This window comes from Tinamus guttatus, unplaced genomic scaffold (genome assembly GCF_059628265.1).
Source record: "Tinamus guttatus ecotype Peru unplaced genomic scaffold, ASM5962826v1 Tinamus_guttatus_pri_ptg000601l, whole genome shotgun sequence".
NCBI lineage: Eukaryota > Metazoa > Chordata > Aves > Tinamiformes > Tinamidae > Tinamus > Tinamus guttatus.
In genome coordinates, this window is record NW_028289135.1 from 3,904,161 (window position 1) to 3,928,706 (window position 24,546).

Below are 24,546 nucleotides of genomic sequence, written 5' to 3' on the forward strand. Positions count from 1 at the left end.
GTTGATGCTGCCTCTTACTAAAGCTTGAAGTGTCATTTTAATTAACCATTTCCGTTAGCTCTTTTTGACCCCTGGGCGTTCACTTCTCCCTCCCCAGATGCCCGTCTTGCCATGCATGCTCACTTCAAGCTCGCCAGCGCTGCCACCCAGCCTGCCCAGGGCCACTCGCCCGCAGAGGGGAAGGGATTAACACCCGCGTGTCGCTTCACTGACATCGTGAAAACAACACTGCTCGGGAAAGAGTAAAACAGCAGGAAGCGACGCCCCGCGCAGGGCAGCGCCTCGCCCAGCCGCTGCCGGCGGCCGTTGGGCCGGGCGGCTGGCGGCCGTTGGCGGCCGTTGGCGGCGGCGGGGCCGCGCGGCTCCCCCTGCTGGCGGCCGGCGGGCGCGCGCCGAGGTGCGGAGCGGAGCGCGCCCTGCCCGGCCCGGCCCTCGCCGCCGGCGCTCGCTCCGCGGGTGGGCCGGCCGTCGCGCTGCCTCCCGCCCGCCCGCCCTCCCTGCCTCCCTCGCCGCGGCGAGCGCAAGCCCGCGGTCCCTCGGCAGCCGCCGCCACGCTGCCTCCCGCGCTCCTCTCCTGCCTCCTTTTCCCCGTGTCCCGGCCGGCCGGTGAGCGCTGCCGGCTCGCGCCGCCGGGAAGCCTGGGCGCCCCCCAGCCATCGCTGCTGCTCCCCATGGGGATCCGCGAGTTCCCCAACGGCTCCGCGCCGGGCAAAGCCGGCAGCCTGTGAGTAGCTCCGGGAGGCAGCGCGGGACGGCGGCGCCCGGAGGGAGGGCGGGAGGCAGGCAGGGAGGGCAGGGGCCACCTCGCGGCCGTGCCCGGCGGCCGAAGTGGAGGCCGGCGAGGAAAGTTTGCGGCGGCGCCGCCGCCTCCTCCCGCCGCGGGGCGCGGGGCCGCTCACCTGGCGGGGGAGGCGCCTCGGGGCGCGCGGGGCGGCGGTGGCGCCGGGGCCGCCTCGCGCCGCGGCTCACGCGCCTCTCCGTGCCCCGCTCGCAGCGGCATGCGGCGCTCCCCCGACGTGAGCCCGCGGCGGCTCTCCGACATCAGCCCGCAGCTGCGGCAGCTCAAGTACCTCGTGGTGGACGAGGCCATCAAAGAGGACCTGAAGTGGTCGCGCTCCGTGGAGGACCTCACGAGCGCCTCCGTGGGGCTCACCTCCATCGAGGAGAGGATCCTCCGCATCACCGGCTACTACGGCTACCAGCCCTGGGCCGCCAGCTGCAAGAGTGAGTGCGGGGCGAAGGCTGCGGGGCCGGGGGCGGCACGGAGGGACCGGCGACGGGCCGCGCTGCGAGAACCCGGCGTGACACCCGGCGTGACACCCGGCGTGACACCCGGTGCGACACCCGGTGCGACAGCCGGTGCGGCGCCGCGTCTCCAGCCCAGGCACAGGCTGGGTCACCTGAGTGGGGACCACCCCCCGTGCAAGTGCTTTCACTCTCTGCTCAGGATTTTATAGCACAGCACGTTAACAGTTAGGCAGCTTATGGCTAGTGGGAGTGCGGGCTTCAATCACTACAGTTAGATTCTGTTAAGGAAATAGAGCAAGTATTTGACTTACTATTGCGCTTGGTGGAGTATGTTGATTGCCTTATTTGTGACAGCTCTCTCCAAACACCAGTGCGTTCATGCACATACGTATTTTTAGAAGTAACGTTGTCAGTATTTCTTTCCATTGTTCTAAAGGTCTGTCAGATTTTCACAGTAGTTATATTTGATCTGGATTTTATGCCTTTCCTATGTGTACTGCAACTGTTTTTTCCATCTTCCTGCACTTGAGAAAGAAACTTCCTATGATACCAATACAAAGAGAAGCCTAGCCTTACTTCTCCGCCACATACATGATTTACAAAGGAGATAATAGCATGAGAGGCTTTAATATATCAACCAGAAATATGTTTGCATGTAACACTCTTGTCCATAGTTCATCACCACCAAAGACAGTTGCATGAAATGACAAGTTTTAAGAATTAATTTCACTTCCTTAACTGAAGTGAAAAATATTTTGGTTGTCTTAATGCTGTTCATAACTGCAGTTTTGTGTTGTAAGAAGGATGATGCGATGACAGAAATCATTACTTGGACAACTGGCTGTGACAAAGTGACTGTTTCTGTGCTGTGCGTTTTTAAGTAGTCAGTGTAAACATTTTAGAATGTCCATGGATTATCGTTACTAAGCATACTGGCAGGCAGAAGGGGAAAGCTATAGGAAAACACAGTAGATGATAACACTTGTTTGGTTTCTTCATGAGGAAGAACAGCTCACGATTACCTGATAATAGGACTTTGCAGGTAAATACTCCAATGCCTTTTCTGTTAGAGTCCTTTATTTTTCTTTACTGTGATTTTAACAGAAGTATATGATAATTACTACCTTTAATCACAGGGAGTATGAATTTTGTATAAGAACAATTCCATTGCCTGGATCGGGACCATTCCTAAGAATAAAGCTTATTTGGGTCAGTTCTCATGATCAGACCATATACTGATGCCAGAGTGGATTGGATATTAGTGCTTCTATTTGACATAGTGACTAACAATCCAGTTGAAATCACACTGAGCTACTGAGGCTGAGCCTTCTAAAATAATAAACGTCATGCTGGCTGTTCAATTATAACCTATTTGTTGAAATTTATAACTGTGTCTGAAAAAGGAGTCAGACTAAGCTTACTCTTCCAGTTGTGTTTTTTCTGGTAACTCATTTGATTAATAAAATTGCATACTTGAATTTGTGGGGGACAAGGGGGAGATGTCTGAGGTTTCTTAAGTCTATTCCTGAAAATAATAGGTAGTGTGAAATCATTGCCAATTTAAAATCTTGTTGGTAGATATGTGAAAAACAATATTCAGAGAAAACGGACCATCTCTCTCTCTGGTGTAATACAGTATGGCTGAAGCAGAGCTCTGTTTATCTACAGCAGCTGAGTAGCGGACTAAACGCATGTAAATGGAGTAAACTGACAAAAGAGGGAAGCTGTAACAGCTACTTAGAATTCTTTTGAAGATTTCTGCGTTTTGGACTTAAGCAATTAGCTTTGGGATATGAGTCTTTTTGACTTTACAGTTACTAGCTTTAAATTTGCCCAAGAACTGTCAACAAAAGTAATTTCTATTAACTTCAGATTACACTCTTGTACTTTTTATCTTCTTATTGTGCATGTTTGAAAGATGCTCAGATGTTGGCACTAGATAAATAATGAGTATAATTAATAGAGTTCATTAATAATGAACCTGTTTCCTGGGAAATAAATAAGTAATCCAGTCTGAACTGATCAACTTTCATCCATCTCAATGACATTCTTGTTACTCTGTCACCTGTAGGGTTAGATCTATCTGTTTTATTATTATTATTATTTTTCCTATGCTAGATCTATTTTTTTCTTAACATACTTCATTTAGGCTCTTTATTTAAATAAAATTATTATTTGGGCTGTTCAGAAAGCTTTTCACAGTTTTTAGAAAAACTCCGGGAAGGAAATTACCAAAGAAGTTAATTGTCATCAAGTCGGAGATAAAGTATTGATATTTCCCCAAAGCTGGCCAGGAGACTGGCTTTGTGGTTGTATAAATGACTATGTAAAATAGATTGGGATTTTGTAAGGTTGTGGACCAGCTCCAGTATTTAATATACCTATACATGAGATGGTTGTGGTCATGGTAGAATCAAGATTTGCTGAAGACACAAAGTGGTATAGATTGGACTGGACAAGGATTCTGCGCTCCTGTAGAGATTCAGGCAGGTGAATAGCCCAAGCGTTAAATCCCAAATACAAGCCTCGTATATTCCCCCAAAGTGCTATTGGTCTGCCCCACAACGTTTCATATTGCTACATCAGTTCATGAAAGGGGATAGGCAGAGTCAGTAAGCAGTTCAGTGAAAGACCTCTGCTTTTTAACTGCACTTGCAAACAAGATTGTAGGTGTGCTATAGGAACTAGATTAATACGTGTTTGTGTTGCGATATCTTTAAAAAATTTAGTGGTACAACCTGATGAAATGTTATGCAATATTGATTAGCTTCTCCCCAAAAGATAGCAGAAGACTCTGAGATGCGTAAGGAGAAAGAATATGTACAGACAGTCTAAAAGGAGACACTGGAGAGTTTTGGCTGTTTACCTCAAAGAGATTGGGACAAAGGTACATAAAGTGCTGGCAAGTATTGTACAGGCAAAGAGTGCTTTTCTTCTTACTGTATTGTAAGAGGAAAAATGTGAACAGACAATGAAGCTGAAAAGCTATCAATAAAAAAAAAAAACAGAAAAATAAGCATCTGATTTTGAAACTCATTGCCATGTGCAATTTTGAGATCAAGAATTCAAAAGGATTATAATTTATAGTAGTTGCAAGATCTAGAATTACCATAATTAGGAAAGGAACATTGGAGAGAATGTTAAACTTCATTCTGCAGAATACAAATTAGGCTCTTTCAGGCTGAGAGGCAGACCAGCTTCTCGCTGAGAGCGCCTTTCTCTGTAGCTTCTAGCCACCTTCAGAGAGAGGATAGGTCCTCATCCAATTTGGCAGTTCTCGTTTTTTGAAATTCCTACTATTGATTTTCAAGGGAGCTAATTGTGTTACTAACTGTTCTCCAGTCTAAATCAAATATTCATATCTCTCCTGTAGGAACTATTTTGAAGCAACTGGATTTTTTTTTTAATGTGAAAAGGCTGAGGGAAAGAAACACGTGTCAGATGCAGTCAGACTACAGCATCATAATCTGGTGCAGCTGTGTTGATATTACAGCTCTATATTTGTGAAATCTTAATTTTCTATCAAAAATAACATGTGAGGATCAAGGTATTTAATTACAAAAAAAAAAAAGAAAAAAAAAAAGAAAATCCACAGTTCCCAATGGTAGCCTTTTTGTTGCATGGACATCAACATTGGTCAACCATTTTTTTTGATGAGAGCTAAGTAAATAACCAAGAGTTCTACCTCTGAAAGTGTGCATCTAGGTAAGTTTCTGGTTCTCACCAATATCAGTAGTAACAAGCTTTTTTTTTATTATTTTTAAATGTAGTCTCTGGGAGCTTTTTTTGTGCTTAAGAAATACAGATATCACTATACTTCTCAGCTGTCTTGTATAGGTATAGCAGACGATTTCAGTTATGGCAGCAGTTGGCTGGATGTTTCCACCTGAAACATGCACAGCTAGCACCTTTGCCAGACATTCACTCTTCTTTGTGTTAACTATGTATATTTTGTAAAGACTCAATATCACAGTCTGTCATTCTGTGATTAGTGTTTAAAATATGCATGTGTGCCAGAGCCAATTCTTCCCATTTTTTGCAGTCTTTGCCTCTTCTTACAGATTGCCTACACACTTTTAGTCGATGTTTAAGGCTTGAACCTTTCTTCTAAAGCAGAGACCCTGAACTATCCTTAGTATGTGTTCCTAGACACACACGTTTCACGGACAAACCAGGATCTTTCTCCTTTTAGATGTCCAGGGGACCACCTGGCATCCTACTTTCATTCACATATCTGTTTTGTTTACAGACAGATGTTGCTCTATATGCAAAAATAGCATGAAGAGAATATTACGAAGTTTTTACTCCTTTGAGAGCTGTGAAGTAGAAGTAGATTAGTCTGTGGTTCGCCGTTGTGAATATACATTTCTATGAGACCTTGAGAATAGTCCCAAATTGGTCCAATGACTTCCTTCAAGTGGCACCTTGTTGTTCAGGTGAAAGGGAAAGACTGTGTCCACAAGACTAAAGAACTCTGGTTCTGCTCCTCCCTCTTACTTTAAAGATGTATTGCCTATTTTTAATATTTCTTCATCAGTATTTCAACCATAACAAAACAAGCCACATGGTGTTATTTCTCAGACTCTCAGTGTAATACTCATACAGCTTGTAGCACAGTAGGTCTTGACCTGGATATAGATTTTAAGTGCTGTCACCAATATTTATAACTTATTAAAACACGTTGACTTACAAAACTTTTGAACTTTGCTCAGAAAACATAAATGTCTGAGTATGAAAATATTCCGGGTCCTGAACTTTGATAGATTCTCAAGATGGTTCTTTAGAGTTTATTTTATCTAATTAAAAGAATGAGCAGTGTGACATTATAAAGACGGGAATCTGCACATATAAGGTCCAGTGCTTCCAGCTGTTCCCAAGCTTTCCTCCTTACAATCTGTTTTTCACATGCCGTTGAACGCTATCGCTTTGCTACTCAGTAAAAGCAAATGTAATGGGGATATGAATCAGGATAAAAATACTAATACTTGAAATCTGTGCAAATGCTGTTTGGCAATATTTGCAGTTGAGCCAGATCTATGTTTTTGTTTTATTTGAAATGGTGTGCAAGAATCTCCAGAAAATTTGAAACCAGAATTTGAATAGTATTATCTTTTCTGGAGAAAACCATTTTCAGGATAGCTGTAGTAGATTCACATAAGGCATATTCTTACTTTCCAAAGGTTATGCGTTATAACTAATGCAATGCTTGATGATATTGTTCATGTTGCTATTCCTCAGGTTGAGTGATTATGTGAGAATCTCAAGTTTTCAGGTGAAAATGCAGAGTGGTCTCTAGATGTCTTGTTTTGGGAAGAAAAACTTGGATAGCTACTTAAAGGTCAATCCATGGGTCAAATAAAAAAAAAATCCAAGAGCTTAGAAAATAAGTAAAAATCTGCTTTTTATTTCACTGTTTTAAGCCAGCTTTATGGTGTTTGAGACCTAATTCATCTTTTCAAATATACTTCATTGACAGTAGTAACAGTTTTTCTTGCTAGCATAAAAATAGTTAGGGAAAGCATGGTCACTCCAACAGGTGAAAGAAAACAATGGTAAGCAATATTTTGTAGCTTTAAAAATATTGTGACATTCAACTGTCAGCTGCAGTCCCCTGCCACATGCTGAGCCTATGCATGGTGACACACCAACCAGTTACATTACTGATTTATCTCCACATGACAGTTCACATTCAAAATTTAAAGCTATTTCCCCATATTTGCAATATTCATTATCACTGAGAATAACTGTCTCCAAAGCCAATCCTTCTAAAATATTTCAGAGCTTGCCGTGGGTGTCCCAGGAGACATTTCTCATTGGCAAGGGGACTCATAGTCCCAGTGGACTTTTAATTATTTGGATGGTCTTGCAATTGAGAATGACTATGACATAGCTCAACTTGGCCATGTGAAACAGCTAAGAGGTATGGGTGATGAATACTGAGCAACTGCAAAAATATCACATGAATGACAAGAAAAATGGAGTCAGAAATGAAGCCTTTCAGAAGTTTCTTGTTCGAGACAATTCTAAATCGGGCAAAAACAATAAACAAGGAGTCCTTATGCCTTTTTTCTAAGTCAGCATATATCTTTTAGTCTGTGCTAAGCAGGAAATTGCTTCTTGTTAAAATATTTAGCTTCATTAATCAAAAATTTTAGGTTTTAAACTGTTTGCTCTCAAAGTGAAAAGTTTGAATTAAAACCATTTTACGAAACTTTTCAAATTGTTTACTAAATGTTTGGTAAATTGTAAATGGTTAGGGAACATATAATTTGCCTGCTAAAAATTTTCAGTTGTGTAGTGTTAACTTGCCACCACTTTTAACTAGGCATCTAGTTAAGATTAATGGGTTGCTTTCAATGTTTCTTGTATGCAGCGTTAATTACATGTCATAGGTATTAGGCCATTTATATAGAACAGCCCAGAGCAACTGAGGGACTGTTGGTGTCCAGCATTTATTTTTATACCCTTTAATATAAATTTTGCCATCAAATTTTGCATTGTTAGTAGAACATACCACAGAGGTCTCCATTGTGAAAACCTGTTAGTAAAGCGAGTTTAATGTGTAAATGTTTGTAAAACTGGGGCTGGGGTCCACATTAGTAGTTTTGAGAGATAATATTATTTAGCCTTGGAAACGACTTTGAGTGGTGAACTGCATTTTTTTAAAAAAGAAATGTTATTACTCTCAGTAATCAATATGTTGGATTGATAATAGATCATTCCTGAAAACAAAAACTACTCTATATTGATACGGATTAATAATAAGAGAACAAATTAATTTTCTAAACAAAACAAGATTTGGGTAGTATTGAGAATTATGCTCAAATTTGCATCAAATTTATGGAATCATATCTGCTTTACTGAGGGGCTCTTTCATTATGGGTAATATCTGTAAGAGTTTTGGAGTGTACAGTGTGGTATATTTCACATGCAAATCAGTTTAACAAAAACAATTGACTGCATAAGATGGAATATGGCTGCAAAGTTGGTGATGATCTATTGCAATATGTGTTGTGTATCTGGAGTATTACTGAAACACAAAGGCACAAAAGGGCAAAGACCCTCTTGTCCCTCTTGAAATTACATGTACATCAGTCAATCCAGTGATGCTAGTGAGCCCAATAGCTATTTCAGCCAGATTCTGGCTAATGTCTGGACTATGTTGAAGGGAAATTGCCGTTCCCCAGTCTCTCATTAGTGTAACGAGGTGTTTGAGTTTCCATAAATTGGAACCTGCCATTTTTTTGAGGTTGGATGAAGCAACCAAATTTTCAGGTTTTGAACAGTGAGGCAAAGCCCTATCCATCGCCCCACAATGTAAATAATAGCTAGTAGGTTTATCAGCAGAGTAGCTGATAAACCGAAAGGATTTTTTTTTTTTTGCCACATCATTTGGCTCATGCCCTGTCTGGCAGTGATGCTGTTCATTAGGCCTGGTGCAGTCTGCACACTCTGCCACATCCTGGGGCCCTTATTTTAACTGAGCCAGATCCATGTGGTTGTGTGCACAGAGCATGGGCTTGTGGTCAGGTGCAAAGTGAGCTGCGGAGCCGCACCTTCAGAGATGCTGCCCTTTGAGAGGACAGCAGTCTCTCCATGCACATGCTCTGAAACCCTGGAGATTACTCTACTTTTCCAAACAGTAACTTGCATTCAGACCATACAGCTTTTTCAGTTGGTCAGTGGGGATGAGCAGCTTGCAAAGTTTTGCCTAGCTGAAATATTCAGCGCCAGGGTTAAGATCAGCTGTCCAATGTTTCCACCATGAAAAAGGAAATTAGCCTTTTTTTATTTTTTTTTCCTGCAAGGACCGGCCTCTTGTCACTTCTGTGGACACACGTTGTGACTAGGGGACTTTACTGCACAGGACTTGCATTTAACTATTTCTTGCATGCACATGACAAGTGTATTCTGTGGACTGTTTTCAAAATGTTCCCTTTTCCATCAGGGAAGGCGCAGGAGTTGGAGTGAAACGTAAGTTAGCATGGTGTAATAGGGCTGCCATATGCACCATGCTTCATGCTTCAAGCTTTCTGTGAGGCTCTGTGATTCTTGGACAGTTTCTCAGACTTTCCCTGGGAGAATGTATGAGGAGGATGCAAGGACATGTCTTAAATCACTACATTCTTGCAACTGGCTGAAAGGAGTTAAGATAATCCTCTTAGAGGTGCAGCATAGAATTTGACCTCTTATTACTGCTTGTAAATTATTTCCAACTCTTTGGAAGACCTTCAGAAAGGTTGTCTCAGAAGACTATAATGGCATAAAAATTCCTAACTTTAAGTAGAAAAGGACATTCACAATCTTGGTCTTAGTTTTGTTGCAAACTAGTTGCTCAGAAGTCCTTTCCCAATTGCGTTGCTTATCTAATAAAAATATTTGTTATCTATTTACTTTTCTTGTATTAAAGGCATAAATAAAATACACAATGCTTTGCTATTTCAGATTTTGCTCTGTGCTCTGTAATGTGTGATTCAATATCTGCAGAAATTTCTTTTGCAAATAGTGACAGGTAGGACGCTCTGTGTTCTGATTTTGTACACTCCGAAAAAGACAGTGAGAAGTAGAGCCTTATGTTTCATAATATTTGTCCAGATGAAAACAAAAATGGTCAATAAATCATAAATATGTGAACAAGTACATTCCCAGTGTAGAATTGCATGGACAACAAACAGGTCTTGACTCTGGTACAGGGAGCAATGCTTTGGACCTTCCGTTTCTGGTATGCTTATAGTGGAAATGGTGTCTCTTTGGAAATAATACTGCCAAACAATGTCAAGTGTTTTTTCCTTGAAATAATAGAATATGGAAAGATTTTTGTATGTCATCTTGATAGGAATCTTTGATATTGATGTCATTTTAAAATATCACTTATGTAGCAGACTTGTTTTCTTTCTGCATGTCAAATTCTGTTACATCCTACCACAATACTTCTTCAGAAACACAGTATCACTTATCTACATAATAAAAATATGTTGGAAGTGGGAATGATGTCAGAATCCCCAGAGTATAAACCTAAACTCTCTTATGATTCCCTAGGTGCTTCTTTTTCCTTGATGGAATTATTGCACATAAGGAAAAAAGAGAAGAGCTCTTCTAGTAGGGTATTTCTGGCACAAGGTAGTATACTCCTCAGCTCTGCACACTTCTCCTAAGACTACAGATATGACAGAAATAGAAAAGCTGTTGTGATGAAACCCTGGCTGTATCCAAACTCATGGTACTTTTGTCATGAACTCCAGTCAAGCCAGGGTTTCAGCCACAAGGCTTAAGTCTTTGAGTTCACCTTTTAAGCATCCTTCCTGTTTTACATGCTGAACATCTGTTTCTAAGGTGACTGCATCCCATTACACCTACCTCTACATGGTGTTATTATACGTTCCTGAGCAATACTGAGGAGCTCTATTTAAATTTTAGAATAATAACTTATTTTAACAGATGTTCAGTGTTCATTTTCTTTCATCTTGAACTTGGTATTTAATTAGTACTTCTCAGCTTGTCCCAACACGGGTAGAGGGCATCTACAGCAATTGAGGAGAGACCACTTTTTCTTCCTATTGACTAGAAAGGTGACTACCCAGAGCCTTAGGTGTGAGAAGAGGAAGAACATATACATATAGTCATTGTTGGTTTTTGGTTAGAAGCTGAGATTGGAGACCCCTAACAAAGTTTGCAAGAGAATCCCTGGAATAGGAGGAGAACATCCTGAAATAGATCCACTACTAACAGAAAATTTCTTTTCCTCTAACCAGGTCATGCACTGCCCCCAATCCCTTGTTCTTGCTAAATCATTATTTGTGGGTTTCCACTTCAGTTGAGGAGACAGAATCCCCCTGTGGCAATATGAGGGACAGAAAGAGTTGTTTCGAGACAGGAACTTTTTAGAAAGCATTTATTAGAAGCCAGTTAAGCTTTTGACAGTCCTAACTCAAATTGGTCACCATCACAGTCAATTCAGGAGTAAGAGGGAATAAAAATGGGCCTCCTTGCAAATGAAGAGACAGTTTGCAGCAGGATGGAATTACAGATAAATGCAGAAATTAAAAATGACACTAAAGTGAAGTGTTGTTCGTGCGTCTTGCTTTATTTATTTATTTATTTATTGAAGTTTCTCAAATAACTGTCCACTGAGTCCCAGGAGTGAACTAGCCAAAGTATTTTTGCGAGCACAAAATGCTTTTACAAGGTACTTGTCTGTGTCCCTTGCTTTTCCAATGCCTTTTGCACTTCTCAAGTGGAAGTGTAAAGTGCTGGATCTGGCCTCAGCCTCCAACTAAGACCATTCCTGCTCTAGCTCTCTATTGATGCAAACATGTCTAGTAAATCCTTGTATATTCTTCATTCTATTTTCTAGGAGAAGACAATTAGACAGTATGCATTTGTGATCCTTCAGATCTTTGTAAGTAAATGATCCTTCTTATTTATGCTAGGTGAGGCAGTTTGAGAGCAAGGAAACTGTCTTTCTGTTTGACTTTACCTCTTCCTGTTCTGAACCAGTCTAATCTCAGATGCTGTGACGGATTTGATCTTGAAACGTTTACTTTTTTGGAGGGAGGATTGTAGAAATGTGGCCAGTCTTGTGCTCCCAGCAGTAGGAATCGCACAAGCGAAATGAGTGATCCAGGCAAAGAGATTTATGCCAGGTTTTGAATGCATGCATGAAATTTGTAACATCTAGGGTAGTAACTGTTCCAGCTAGATCACTGGGTATTGAAGACTAGTTTTGTAAGGTACAAAACATTAACATTGTTGAAAGGATGCTTTTGCTTTATATACATTTCTTCCTGCTACTACAAGGTAAAGCCATTTGTACTGTCTACTGCTTCGTAGGAGACAGTGCAATAGCAGTTAATTTTACTGAAAGAAAACTGATCACATAGGTCCAGGCTCATTGCTGAGGCCTTTTTTTGTTGCACTTGATTTTTGATAGGCCAAAGTACTTTACCATTTCTTAAGACTGTTTTCATTAGTTATTTTTAAGAGTTGAAATGAATCAACTCTCAACCATTACTTTAAATAATGTTTCTCAAATAACTTTGTGTTTATAAACTCTTGGGATTATATAATGAGCAAAGTTTAAACCCTATGATAGTTACTCTTGATGTCACTTAGCATTTTTATTATGTTTATATTATGCTAATAAAATATTAAGGATCTCGTCCAAAAGCCAATGTACTACCTGAAAATATCCATGGATGTAACTACAGGGTCACATATCTGCTTTACATTTGAAAGGTTTTTATTCAGTATTTTTTCTTCAGTTAAATTACCAGGAAGCTGTGTTTCCTTGGACCTACTGGATTCTAAGGGAATGGTTCTGCAAATATTTGATAACACAAGTAAATATGAGTATATGTACTGCAAAATATATACGAGTAACTTAAGCTGTGCAGGAACTGTGTGACTAAAATTATTCATACGTTTCTTTTAACTTTGGGGATTTTAATTATTTTTATGGACCCAACTAACTGGTTTCTACTGAATGTTAATGTAATATTTTATTGAAAGCTCTAATTTAATATTCTTCATTAATGTGAAATGTCATTTTTATATGTCTACAGTAATTATAGCACTTTAGAAGATTTCATCTTTGCTAATATGCTCTTCATTGAAAGTCAATTTGTGTGCGAATGAACCAAATAATTTTTGTGTTCAAACAAAAGTGTTTCCATTCTGTTTCAAAAATATTTCAGTTCTCTGCTTAGTTCATTTTAGCTTAAAAGTTTCCCAGAATAATTGTTGATCTGTTTTTAATTTCGTCATCAGTCCGGTCTTGTCATTTTTCTGAAATACAATATAATCCAAAGTAATTCATGTGTGCTGAGCAGTTAGGTTTGACAAAATAGTCTGTCCATAAGCAAAAACTTTGTGACAGCAGTTCTTTATAGGCTGTTTAATGCAAATTGAAAAGATGTATGAATTAGTGTTTTGGTGGTTGTTTGATTTGTTTGAAAAAAAAAACCCTGGTAATCTTTCTGATCGAACAATTTAAGCACTATAGTACCATATTGTGGCATTAACTTTCTTTAATACCTCATTTGCAAGAAGCACCATTTTCTTAAGCATAAAACACTCTTCAAGCCAAACACATCCTTCATTTTATTTGACTTGATCCTGTGTTGATTTCAGAGGAGTGCAGCACTACTTAAGCAAAGTAAGTTAGTAGAATCCAGTTTAATATAGGCTGAAAAAAACCCACAGCATTAAGCATTCAATTATCTAGTAGAAAACAAAATACTTCCAACATCCTGAATTCCAAGTGCAACAGGTGACAAAAAATATAGATACCAGATTTTTATGACCAAAGTTAATACAGGGTTCAGGTTTTTCAACAATAGGATAATATAACTCTGTGTGTGTTCTATAGAGTTCTCACTTAAGGAATTATCATCTTTAAATAAACAATATTAACCTCTTTTTCTGCAAGTGATCAGCTAAGATATGAGCAAGTGGAATGGAGAGAGAGAAATGCATCTCCTTTACTGCGAAGCATAGCTGCAAATTTGCCTTTCTGTTCTTCAGCCTTTGCCTTTTCTGTTCAAGTGCTGAATTTATTCACTGCACACAGGAACTAAAGAGCAAGGGAGAAGTCTGTAACAAAGGTGAAGTAAAAATGTGGACAAAGACTCCCATGAATAAGCAGGACAGAAATAAATACTCTATGTATCTTTTTAATTTTCCCATCTGAAAAGACAAATCATTCCATGTATATGATAAGCACTTGCAAGTACTGTGTATATGGTAGCTGACTGGATTGTCATAAACAACTGCAGAGAAATGTGATAGAGTTTTCCTTGTTGAATTTCACTGTACTATGACTCAGGTAACCATCTAATGGCCTTTTTCATGTAGATTTTGGCAAAGAGATCAAATTGGTGAAGACAAGAAAAGGAAGAGTGCCAATTTTTTTTCTTAGATCTAACACACTAGTTGATCAGTGTTTCAGGTAACAAGTGCCAGCCTGATGCAGTCTGGAAAACTAAATATAGTTGAGTTAAATTCTCCAGACTAGTTTTCAGGTTCTGCATATTTGGGCAGAAAACCAGGATGTCCAAAGGTTTCACTGATTCCAATGACAGCCGTCTGAGTATAAGGAGCTGTACCAAAGATTCATTCCACCCTCTTGGACTTAATTTTCTTGCTTGCTGAGTTTCCCTCAGATGTAGCATAGGATCTGTGACTATTTGTGTGTCATTATTCTCTGGCAGGGGCTTTCTGCTGCCTGATTTAGCATCACACTTAATCTCTAGTTTGTAGGCCATTATTTCAAGCTATACCCTCCATTTCATCTCCTTCATTATCTCATTTGCCTCATTTACTCCTGTCTTCCTTCTCTGAAGGGCCAATTATTTTTTTCCCCTTTACTTAGGTTTCTCATCTATTTACCTTTTGATTTCTCATATCCCCAGTAGCCAGCTGTGTTGCACATCTGGAGCACTAGTTGCAGATAGATAAAAATCACACATAGGAGGGAAAAAGACTTAGAGGGCCCAACAACGCACTGTGGTTGGAAGGGAAACTACAGATATATTCTGAATTTTCTATGGGAAGTCCAAGCTGGCCAGTACCAGGATGTCAGTTCTGGAAACTGTTTTTGTTAAAATTTAAAAGGGAGTGATAATAGATTTCTAAATGACAAAAAAGATTTTTCCAAATGTTTTCAAGCTAAAAGTAAAATCTAGTTTTTGTGCTGTGTGGCAGGATCTCTACAACCTTTGGGCACAAAAATTAGCAATACAAAGCAATATTTGTAGCACAGAGGAACACATTTCCTAATTTGTTTGTGTGCAGGTCACTCATCTGTTCCTCAAAAATAAAATGCCAGAAAATTCCATGGAGTCCCTCCACCTTTTTTAATCCAGCCTTTTCTAAAGAGCCTAGGAAGGGTGTTTGCCTGACTTTCATAGCTCCTGCAGGTGAAATGAGAAAGGGGCTTCACGAAGCAAATGCAATCTAAGTTTTCCAAATTCTATTTTTGGTAGTTACGAAGTTCTGAGTTATTCAAGTGCCTATCTTTTTAGCATGAGTATGACAGGGAAATTAGGAAGAAGAAACTGTGGCAAAAAATGGAACTATAAGGATAAAATATAAAAATGTAAACAAACAGTGCGAATCACTTTAGTCAATAAAAAAGCAAAAAAGAGAGTAAAATACACAAACTCAGTGAGATTGCTACAAAAGTCTACAAGAATGCCAGATGAACCATTACACTGCAGAGGGCCAAATTCATGTCTGATACTGAGGTCTGTGAAAATTGATAAGGGAATAAATAGAATAAGAACAGGACTGAAGGATAGAATGATACAGCAAAGGGATGAAAGCTTCAAGCAGTTCTAAAGAGCTAGCACTAGGAAGAAAACTAGATTTTTCTTGTGTGGAAAATGAGTTTTAAGAAGTGTCAGGATTAAGGTGTCTTTATACCTTTTCCATACTCTTATTTAAGTGGATCTTGAGCTGAAATATTAACACACAAACGGATTGTACCCCCAGCATTTTTTTTAAGAGGTGAGTGCTATCTAGGCAATCTTGTAATTGCTGCATTGTTTTGCTTTGTAGGAAGGGAGAGAAAGCTACTTTATCTGACATAACCAAACCAAAAAATCGGACAACTTAGTGGCAGTCAGAATTACTCTTGCCTAGAGCCATGCAAGTTCTAAAGAAAAATGCCAAGAAAATTCCTTCACATTGAATATTTTCCTCTTGTTAAACTATATCTTAACTACCTAAAATAAAGGCCAGATCATAGGTATTTTTTTTTTTTTTTGCTGGCCTAGGAGTAAGCGGATTTAATTATTGTTGGAGTATTTCCTTGGCTGAGTGATCCTTTGGCCGGCAAGTTCAGCTGTTGCTGATACAGGACATGGAAGGTACAGCCATATCCTGTCAAGTAGATTTTAGGGTCAGAAAAATGGAGTGTGGCTGATCATCTCTGCATGAACAACAAGTCCCTTCATGTTGTTTTCTACTAACACTGTTTAGAGTAGCCCAGCCCTGTACCGGTCCAGAATCCCAAGAAAGGAAAGGATGGAGTAACATATCGATGTGGTCTATCCTGACTCCAGATGTGCTGTGTACTGGGAATTTGGCTCAGAAGAGTACCCTTATTCTCTTCCTCTTCAGTTAAGCAGTTGTTTTATACCAGGCAACACTGGAATTCACAGTATTAGCTCCTTTCCTTTGCTTTGTGCCTTAGCCCATGCATGTGCAAAAAGACACATGTCCAAATGAAGATTGTAATCCTCATGTTATAGTGTCCTGGACTTTTTTTGTTGTTGTTAAATACACTGGTTCAGACATGCACACAGGACAAATGCACGCACGTACATGCATATGCACACACGTATGAGAGAAGCCAATTTTAATCAGTCTGTTGGTATTTAACAGCGTAGCGTTGGTGAAAGCTGCGTCCCTGAACAGAAACAGTTAAGTTTGCTCATAACAAGTGCCTTCAGAGAACATTATGTAATGATCCACACTGACATGTTTGGATGGTTTCTTTACAATGACTGATTGTTCTTACAGTTCATTTTCCCCCTCCCTTTCTAATAATTTAACTCATTGCCTTGTATAAAGCCCATTAGTTTTGCACTGAATTTAACATCTCTGGCATAGCTATACATTTGTTCAGCATTTTACAGAAGCCTTAATTTAGCCTTTTCTGGAGTCGCAGCCATGAATATTGTAGTTTGACAACCAGTTATTTCAAACTGCATACAGCATTCCTTGAGTGCTGTTCATGGAGAAATGGAAAAAAATTATTAAGGAAGTTTGATAGAAAGGTCTATGTGCTATGCTTTTTACCTTCTTTTTTGTTTTTCCACCCTGGTAAGCCTCTTGGGAGATATAGAGAGAAGGCAGCAGAAAAGAAATCAGTGCTATTTTCCTATGACTAAACCACAGTCTGATCTGACTGCTGTACTAAGAAGTCTGTAAGCACCCACAATATATTTTAAATTGTGAAAAGGTCACTTGCTTGGACACTCAGTAGAATGCAAAGACATCATTTTTTAAAACATGAATTGGAATGTGCATTAGAAAAGACATTTCAAAATACTGCAGAAGCGTATGTGACAGACATGATGCATAGTGTTGAGGCAGGAGCTAGGTAAATTCTGTATAATTTGAAATAATGTGGCAATAACACCGAGCTGCAGTGTGCCATTAAGTCTGAAATACAGAAATGTAATGCCTGTTTACTTCTGAATAAGGAAAATGTCTTGTCCTCATTGTATGTCTCTCTCCAAGGCAACTTGTTGGGCTTTGCGTATACTCCTAATGTGACATTTTAGGTTTCTAAGTGGTTGCTTACTCAGTGAGCTTCCACATCTACAGACAGGATAGTTGTTGTTACAGAATTATACCATTTCACATAGTATGTTTGCCAAACCCTAAATCAGACACTTAATCTGGGCTAGACTCTTGCAAATCTAGACATCAAACATTAAAGCAATAGCTCATTACAGTGACAGCATTCCCTTGTGGATATAAGCATAGGAATTACCATGATTGATATGAAATGCAGTCCATCTGACTGTTATCTGGTCCTCGGGAGACGGCAATATTAGGCTGCTCCAACAAGTTGATTTGAGACAACCTTTCTAGGAATACTTCTCTCTTAGTTGTTAGCTATTGAAAATGAGGGGTAAGATACTTCTGGTTTTGCATATTGGTATTTTGCAGGCTCAGATATATCCAAAATAATTTATTGATTTGGATAGATATATTTAACCAGAAGAAGGTAAAAAATATTGTGTCATTTATAAATAAATATATGGGATCATTCTCTTAGGCCATACAAATAATAGTAGGTATCACTGGTAAGGTCAGCATTAATTTACTTTAGGATTGTGTTTGTGTGTGCGTGTGTTTGTCTCTATGGCTATAACTATTCCTACAGCAGAATATAAGATATCTGTAAGATCAAGATATGATAAAAATGACTTTAATATCCCCGCTAATATAACAGTGAGGTAAACGAGTGAATGATTGGTGTACCTAAACGTGCAAGTGGATTAGCTGATTCAGTTAGTGATTGAACAGATAAACTGTTAGTGATGGAACAGAGGTGCAAGAGGTATGTTTAAGGGATAGGAATGAGAGACTTTTTAGGGTGTTCACTATGTCCTATTTTCCAGGTTTTGAAATAAACAGTGGAAAACAACTGATTTAGATCTTACCTTCTGCCCCTTGATTTGTGATTATGTTCAGAACCTCTGAACTAAGGCTAGACAGAGCCCAGCTAACATTCATTAGTCTTGCAAAAATCATATCAAACCTGACAGGCTTTTAATCAAAAACAATCTGTCGGCTTACCTCTGTCTGAACCAGATAAGATGACCAGTTCAACAAGCTGAAGTCATTTTTTTATCTCACAGTGTTGTGAATGAGCTCTCCAGTGAGTTTCCAAATAGTATGTATGGTGAACTGTAATAATTCTACCCTAAAGTAATGTAAGGAATTCAATTCATCTTCACATACGCATTTTCTGCTTTTCTGGATCTAAGCTATGCTTTCATATCACCAGATTGTGGCTGAGAAGGAGGAGCTGTGTATGGCTTAATATTTAATAGTTGCTAACTCCAGTGTCAGACAAAGCATTCTGGATTCTGCTGATTTTGCAGGAAAAAAGACATCTGTAGTAGTTGCATAAATGTTTCCTTCTTCTTTAACAGAAAAAAATACTCAAGAGAACTTTCCTGTTTATAAGCTGTATAAATATGAGATTGGGTGTTCTGATTTGCTATAGAAGCTTGTTACATAATGGCTAGCAGTAGAATGCTATTCCGCTTTCATCTTTATCCTGCTGGGTACTTAACAGACCTTACGTGGTAGCATAAGGGGAGACCTGATTATCTTGTGACATGAATGAACTCAAATAGGTGCAAAGCCTTCACACTGCCTTGCAGTGTGGATCTTTTAAAAATGTTTGTGTTTTGTTTCTCTGATTCCAAGGTGGCTAATGTATTTGGAAGGATGATACATTAATTAGCAAGTATTTGATTATTTATGTTCTTTCCCAGTATGGAAGAGTATACTGCAGGAAAAAAAAAATGCACTAACTTTGTACTAATGCACTAATTCTGAGATATACAGTAGCTGGCTATAGACATCAGTCTGATTTTTTTTTATAAACAACTAAAGTCATCTCTGTATTGTTCTTGAGTGTAAGATGAAAAGGAAGGGAACTATGTTTTGTGTGATGACTTCTCCTCGGCTCCTCGCTGTTCTTGGCAATATTTTTTCTTAGCACATGATCAGTTGGCCTGTGAACAGGTGTGTGCAGGAAGCAGAGGCAACTGAACAGGGGAAGTAAACAGCTTGAGTAATGCGCTCTTCTTTCTCTGGCTATTGCTAATGATATCTCTCTCCTGTGTGATCTTTCCCATGGTTTTATTCCTTTAGATATTGGGCAGAGAAGAGAGCACTTGGGACTAGAATGAACTGCTAGGAGGTTTCCTTTCCTTGGTGTTCATGCTTCTGCAGTATGATGGCATCTGTGAAGAAGGCATCTCTTGTTGAATGTCTGATATGGTTGAAATTCTTTATTTCCTTGCATATTCCATGACTTTGGTTTCTTTGAGGCGATTTAGGAGAGTTTTGCAGTGAAGAAATGGTGCTTCAGTTCTGAGGCATTCTGACTTGGGCTGCAAGATTCTAGGGAACTTAGAAACTGCTTAGCAGCACTGCATTGCACTGGCTCCTTTTTAGAAAAAAAAAAAAAGGATGAGATTTTTCAAAAAATCTTGACATTCCTCTTGTTTTCAAGGGGACTGTATGTTGCACTCCTCTCGTATGCCTTTGAAAGTCTTTGAAAGTCATCTTAGTTCCTTAAATCAGTTTGAGTCATTCCTCAGCTCCTTGTTCAGTGCAGTAGATTCTTGCCTGAGTCTTAGGATCATCACTAATGTCTATGACAATGGCTTATTGTCTGGCACTGAGGTTTATTGAATGGCTGAACCCACTTTTATATGTGTAGGCTTTTGTTGGGGAATGGAAAGAATATTCTTCAGATTTAGTAAATTAAATGAGTAAATTTAGAATTTGAAGAAAAGATTGTAAACTTTGAAATTAGAAAAGTATTTTTTCAGCCTATGAATAAAGATGCAATGTGTGATTTTAAGGATCTGGTATCTCTAGACTCTTGACTAATACAATAACTGGACACAATCTGTTACTGTAGTTTGGTTTATTATGAGAAATACATTTCTGTGTTGAATGAACTATTTTAAAATTCAAGATATGTTATGACAAACTAGCTTTTTTTTTTGAACCTAAAATCCACTGCACTTAGCTGTTAAAAAACCCAGTAAAACAACAACAAAACTCCCAGCAAATTTAGCGTAAAAAAGGACAGCTTTGGTTAATTTTATGTTTAAGAAATAAAAAAATGTATATTTATGATCAGACCTTTAATGCAGCTTTCATCTAGGAAGAAACTAGTTAGGTTAACATAAAATAACATGAGAAAAAATATTTTAAAGAGAAAAGTATATAGAAAATAGCTGATCTTTTCACAAGGGAAGCTCAATTAAACATTGAGGCACCAGTTTTCATATAACCATAAAAAGTGTTTGGGCTTTCTTTTAATTTGTTTCTTTTCTGCGCTCTTGTAATAAGATTATAGAAGTCGCTGCCCCAGGATATGTGGAAGCTAAAAAGGAAGAGGATGTGTTGGAGAAGAAACAACGCATTTATGGAGAACAGATCTATAGCTAGTGACAGCCTTGATGCAGCCTCTGGCTTGTGAGGCCTCAGTGCCTGATAGCTGGAGCAGATACACGGGGAGTGGTTGTTCTGCTCTTGCCCCATTCCACTACTTTCCAGTAAGCATCCATAGTTGGTCACTGATCGTACTGGTACTCCCTCGTCCACTCTCCCCCGGAATAGCCCAACAATGAGAAAATGACGAAGGAGAGGGAGATATTTTAAAAAGTGAGAGGCAAAGTGCAACTAGGATGTCAAGAGATTGCAGAGGAACTGGCAGAGGCCAGGCAGCTTTGCGTGGCTGAAGTGCATGTGCACCGGCAGCTCCCCTTGCTACAGAAGGAGCTTCACTCAGAGTTCCCACCCACTCTGCTGTGAACATGCCAGTGGCCACCGCTCCCCAGAGGGCTTTTCAGTTCCCGCCTGCCTGCCCCATGTCTGCGCGGTTAGTCCAGCAGTCTCAGCTGGCGCCTCTGCCTCGCGGCGGCTGCGTCCTGGTGCCCACAGCTGCTGCTGGCCTCACCCCTCATGGCACTTCGTAAGCTCTGATCATTAAAGCTATGTTCTTCTGCCTTCCAGTTTTAAACTGCAGCTCTTCAATACCTCTAAGTAATTTCCTTCTTCTCGATTACTAGCCCCTATACTTAGTCATGATGGTGCTGATCTTCCACAGGTGAAAATTACTGTATTTGAGAGCTAATGGTGAGGTCCAAGGAAAATTAGTTTTTGTCTGTACACCTTCCAAACTTCATTACTCTCCATCTCAAAAAGAAATCACCTCTGGGTTTCTTTTATTTACCGTTTCTTTTAAAAAACCCTTGATTAGTTTTTTTTTTCCTTGCTGTTTGTCTAAGAATGTTCAGGAAGGCTAGGACAGGTTGTTTCTATTGAAGGATTCTCTGAAGTCCTGCAAAAATGTGTCCACAGTGAGAGATTTTCCCATCTGTTTCTCTGAGTTCATATTAAATAGGTTTAGCAGAAATGAAAAGTAAACAAAGAGTTTTAAATAACCAGATTCAACGTCCTCTTTCTCCTTTATAGAGAAGCTGGAGAAGTCAGAAGCAACTCTGCTTTACTTTATCATAATTTCATCCTCTCATTATTTTTCAGTTATCCTGCCAAATCTGAGGAGTTAAGAACTATATTTAATGTAAGAAATGAGGAGAAACACCCTTCATGATCTTCTGTTTGAGTAACACCTTCTTCCAAGCATTCTTCGATTTTTGTAAAGAAGGAATAAAAGGACAACATTTTTGTTTCCTTTCTGCTGTTAGTTACCTTTCTACCAGTTGCTTTTTTTCAGTACCAAAAAATGTTCTTTTTTTTTTTTTTTTTCGATAAGAGGAGTTCTATGGGTAAGTGCAGATAAATTTCAGTGCTGTTTTTCAAGTTAAATATCTATCCTGGCACTGTCTAGGCTTTCCTTCAACTTTTCCATACTGTTAATCATATAATGGCACAATGGAACATGTCACTGTTCCATTGTGATGTTATTGGATTCCATAAGAAAAGAAAAATGAGGTAGAACAGTGTGTGTAGTTAATAGTTATACTTGCTCATTAAATTCTTTGCCTTTTGTTCACTTGGTTACTTCAATAAACTTACTATGAATGTTTCTTTTTTCTGACATTGGTTTTGTTCCTTTTCATTTTTGACATTATTCTGAATTGTTTCTGTATATTTTCTTGCACCTTCTGCTCATCTGTATCCACACATTCTTTTTCTTACAAAAAGCATTGGTAACTTCTCTTTTGTTAGAAGCATGTGGGACTTAGAATGCACTTTCTTTCTAAATTGACAGGGAAAGCCAAGATCAGTAGTAATGCTATTGGACTTTGGAGGATATCTATTAAATTACTGAAACAAGAATAAATCAGATTCATTTAGAGTTTTACCTGAAACTTCCTAACTATTGCTTTCTTTGTTTTTCTATTAGACCAGCCTTATTTCTTCATTTTTCATATCCTTTTTAAAGTATTGCCATATCCTTTATATTTCTTAGGGCCTACTAGATCATTTTTGTCTGTCTTTTGTCCTGCAGCCAAAGTTATGTTAGAGTACACATAAAGTCATGGGTTTTTTTGTTTGTTTTTTTGTGAAGTGTTTTTTGGAAGCACTTAAGTATGTGCCCAAAGCTATCCGTTTTCAGGAAAGTTCGTATGTACCTCTATTTGCCCTCTTCCTCTTAATGGATCTTGTGTTTGTGACACTCCTCTGTTGCAGTCTTCCTGCTTTTGTCTTACAGGTTTTTCCTCAGAAACTGCATCTGACTTGAGGGATGTTATTGTTATTCTGTGGTCTCATTACCTCTGTGCTATTCATGCTACCAGAACGACTGACCTGCATGTCAAGTGCTGAATTCTAAATTATTTCTTTGCCGCTTAGGAGTGTTGGTACCATTATGCTTTCCTGGCAGGGTTACTCTTTACAAGGTAGGTTAAGGTTTTACTGTCATCTTTTCTTTGAAGGTTTATCAGAGGCCAGCCCAAAATACAGTGTGTAACTTTTGCAATGAAGGCTTAGAAGTGATTAAATTATCTACTAGTAAACAGTGTAAAGGAGTAATCCTTTTCCATAGCTTAAAATATTTTGATTAGGAAGACATTAAGGGGATGTGGAGGACGTAGGTTTGTGGTACAATCACATTACTTGTTGCCAAATTTCATTTTGCTGAGATTGATCTGGGGGCTCTTGCTCCTGTTCTACAGCGGTCAGTACTTGATGAGGCGATGGCATAATTAGGTAAGAGAAAACAATTAATTCTGCAACATCCAAAAATTTAAATTAGCACTTTCTGCAGAAGCTCTTTAGTGGCTCTCTTGTTGATATATTGTCAACGTGTATGAAATTCTGACTTAAAATAAATGTTATGCTTTTTTCAAGCTGAACATAGCACTGCATCACTGAGTACATGGAGGGAAGAATTACTGGAGCAAGTAATATATTGCTGGTACAGTTCTACATTTAACACTAATTCTATAGAACATCAGTAGGGACAATGACGTAATATAAAATAGAAATATGGGCTGAAAAAGTCAGCTGAGATTAGAAAAAATGCCAGTTTGAACCAGATCTGTGAGACTTTTGCTTGATACAACTTCAGAAAAGTGACTTTCAACACAGCTGCTTGGTAGAGAGAGGAAAGATCTGACTGAGATGCAACAATAATGAAGGTAGTCCGAGAGTTGGAAAAAATACTGTACACATAAATTTGCAGTAGGATATAAAAATCATGACTGTTTATGCATCATCAGGCCATTCTGGAGCGATGGCAATTGATGCAATGATGAAATTGAACTTAACATACTTAGTTTGTTTCTGGACACTATTTCTTTAGTAGGGAAGTCTTTAGGGAGGAAGTCAAGAAGGAAAATGTGCATCTTAGGTGAATAATGGGACCAGCATACGAGTAAGACTAGCAGAAATTAGTTATTTGTTTTTAAAAAAATACTTAGATTGACTAGGAAATACAGAGGAAAAAACAAAAGTACGATGCTGATATTCTCTTAATTTAGCATTCATATCCCTGGAAGTAGTCAAAAGATCATCCTGCTGTTTTCCACCTGGACTATCAGAAATAGTTTGCCTAAGAGA

At 39.1% G+C, this 24,546-nt stretch overlaps 1 protein-coding gene across 1 annotated transcript in view; it reads left to right on the forward strand.

Annotated features, from left to right (window-relative positions):
* Window positions 1–650: 650 nt before the first annotated feature.
* SLC35F3 (solute carrier family 35 member F3) overlaps window positions 651–24,546 on the forward strand; it is a 153,459-nt gene continuing 129,563 nt past the window's right edge. The window contains exons 1-2 of the mRNA XM_088534894.1: window positions 651–724; window positions 995–1,224. Of these exons, the coding sequence (XP_088391020.1) occupies window positions 672–724; window positions 995–1,224 (283 nt within the window). The 5' untranslated portion in view covers window positions 651–671. The remainder of the gene's footprint in view (window positions 725–994; window positions 1,225–24,546) is intronic.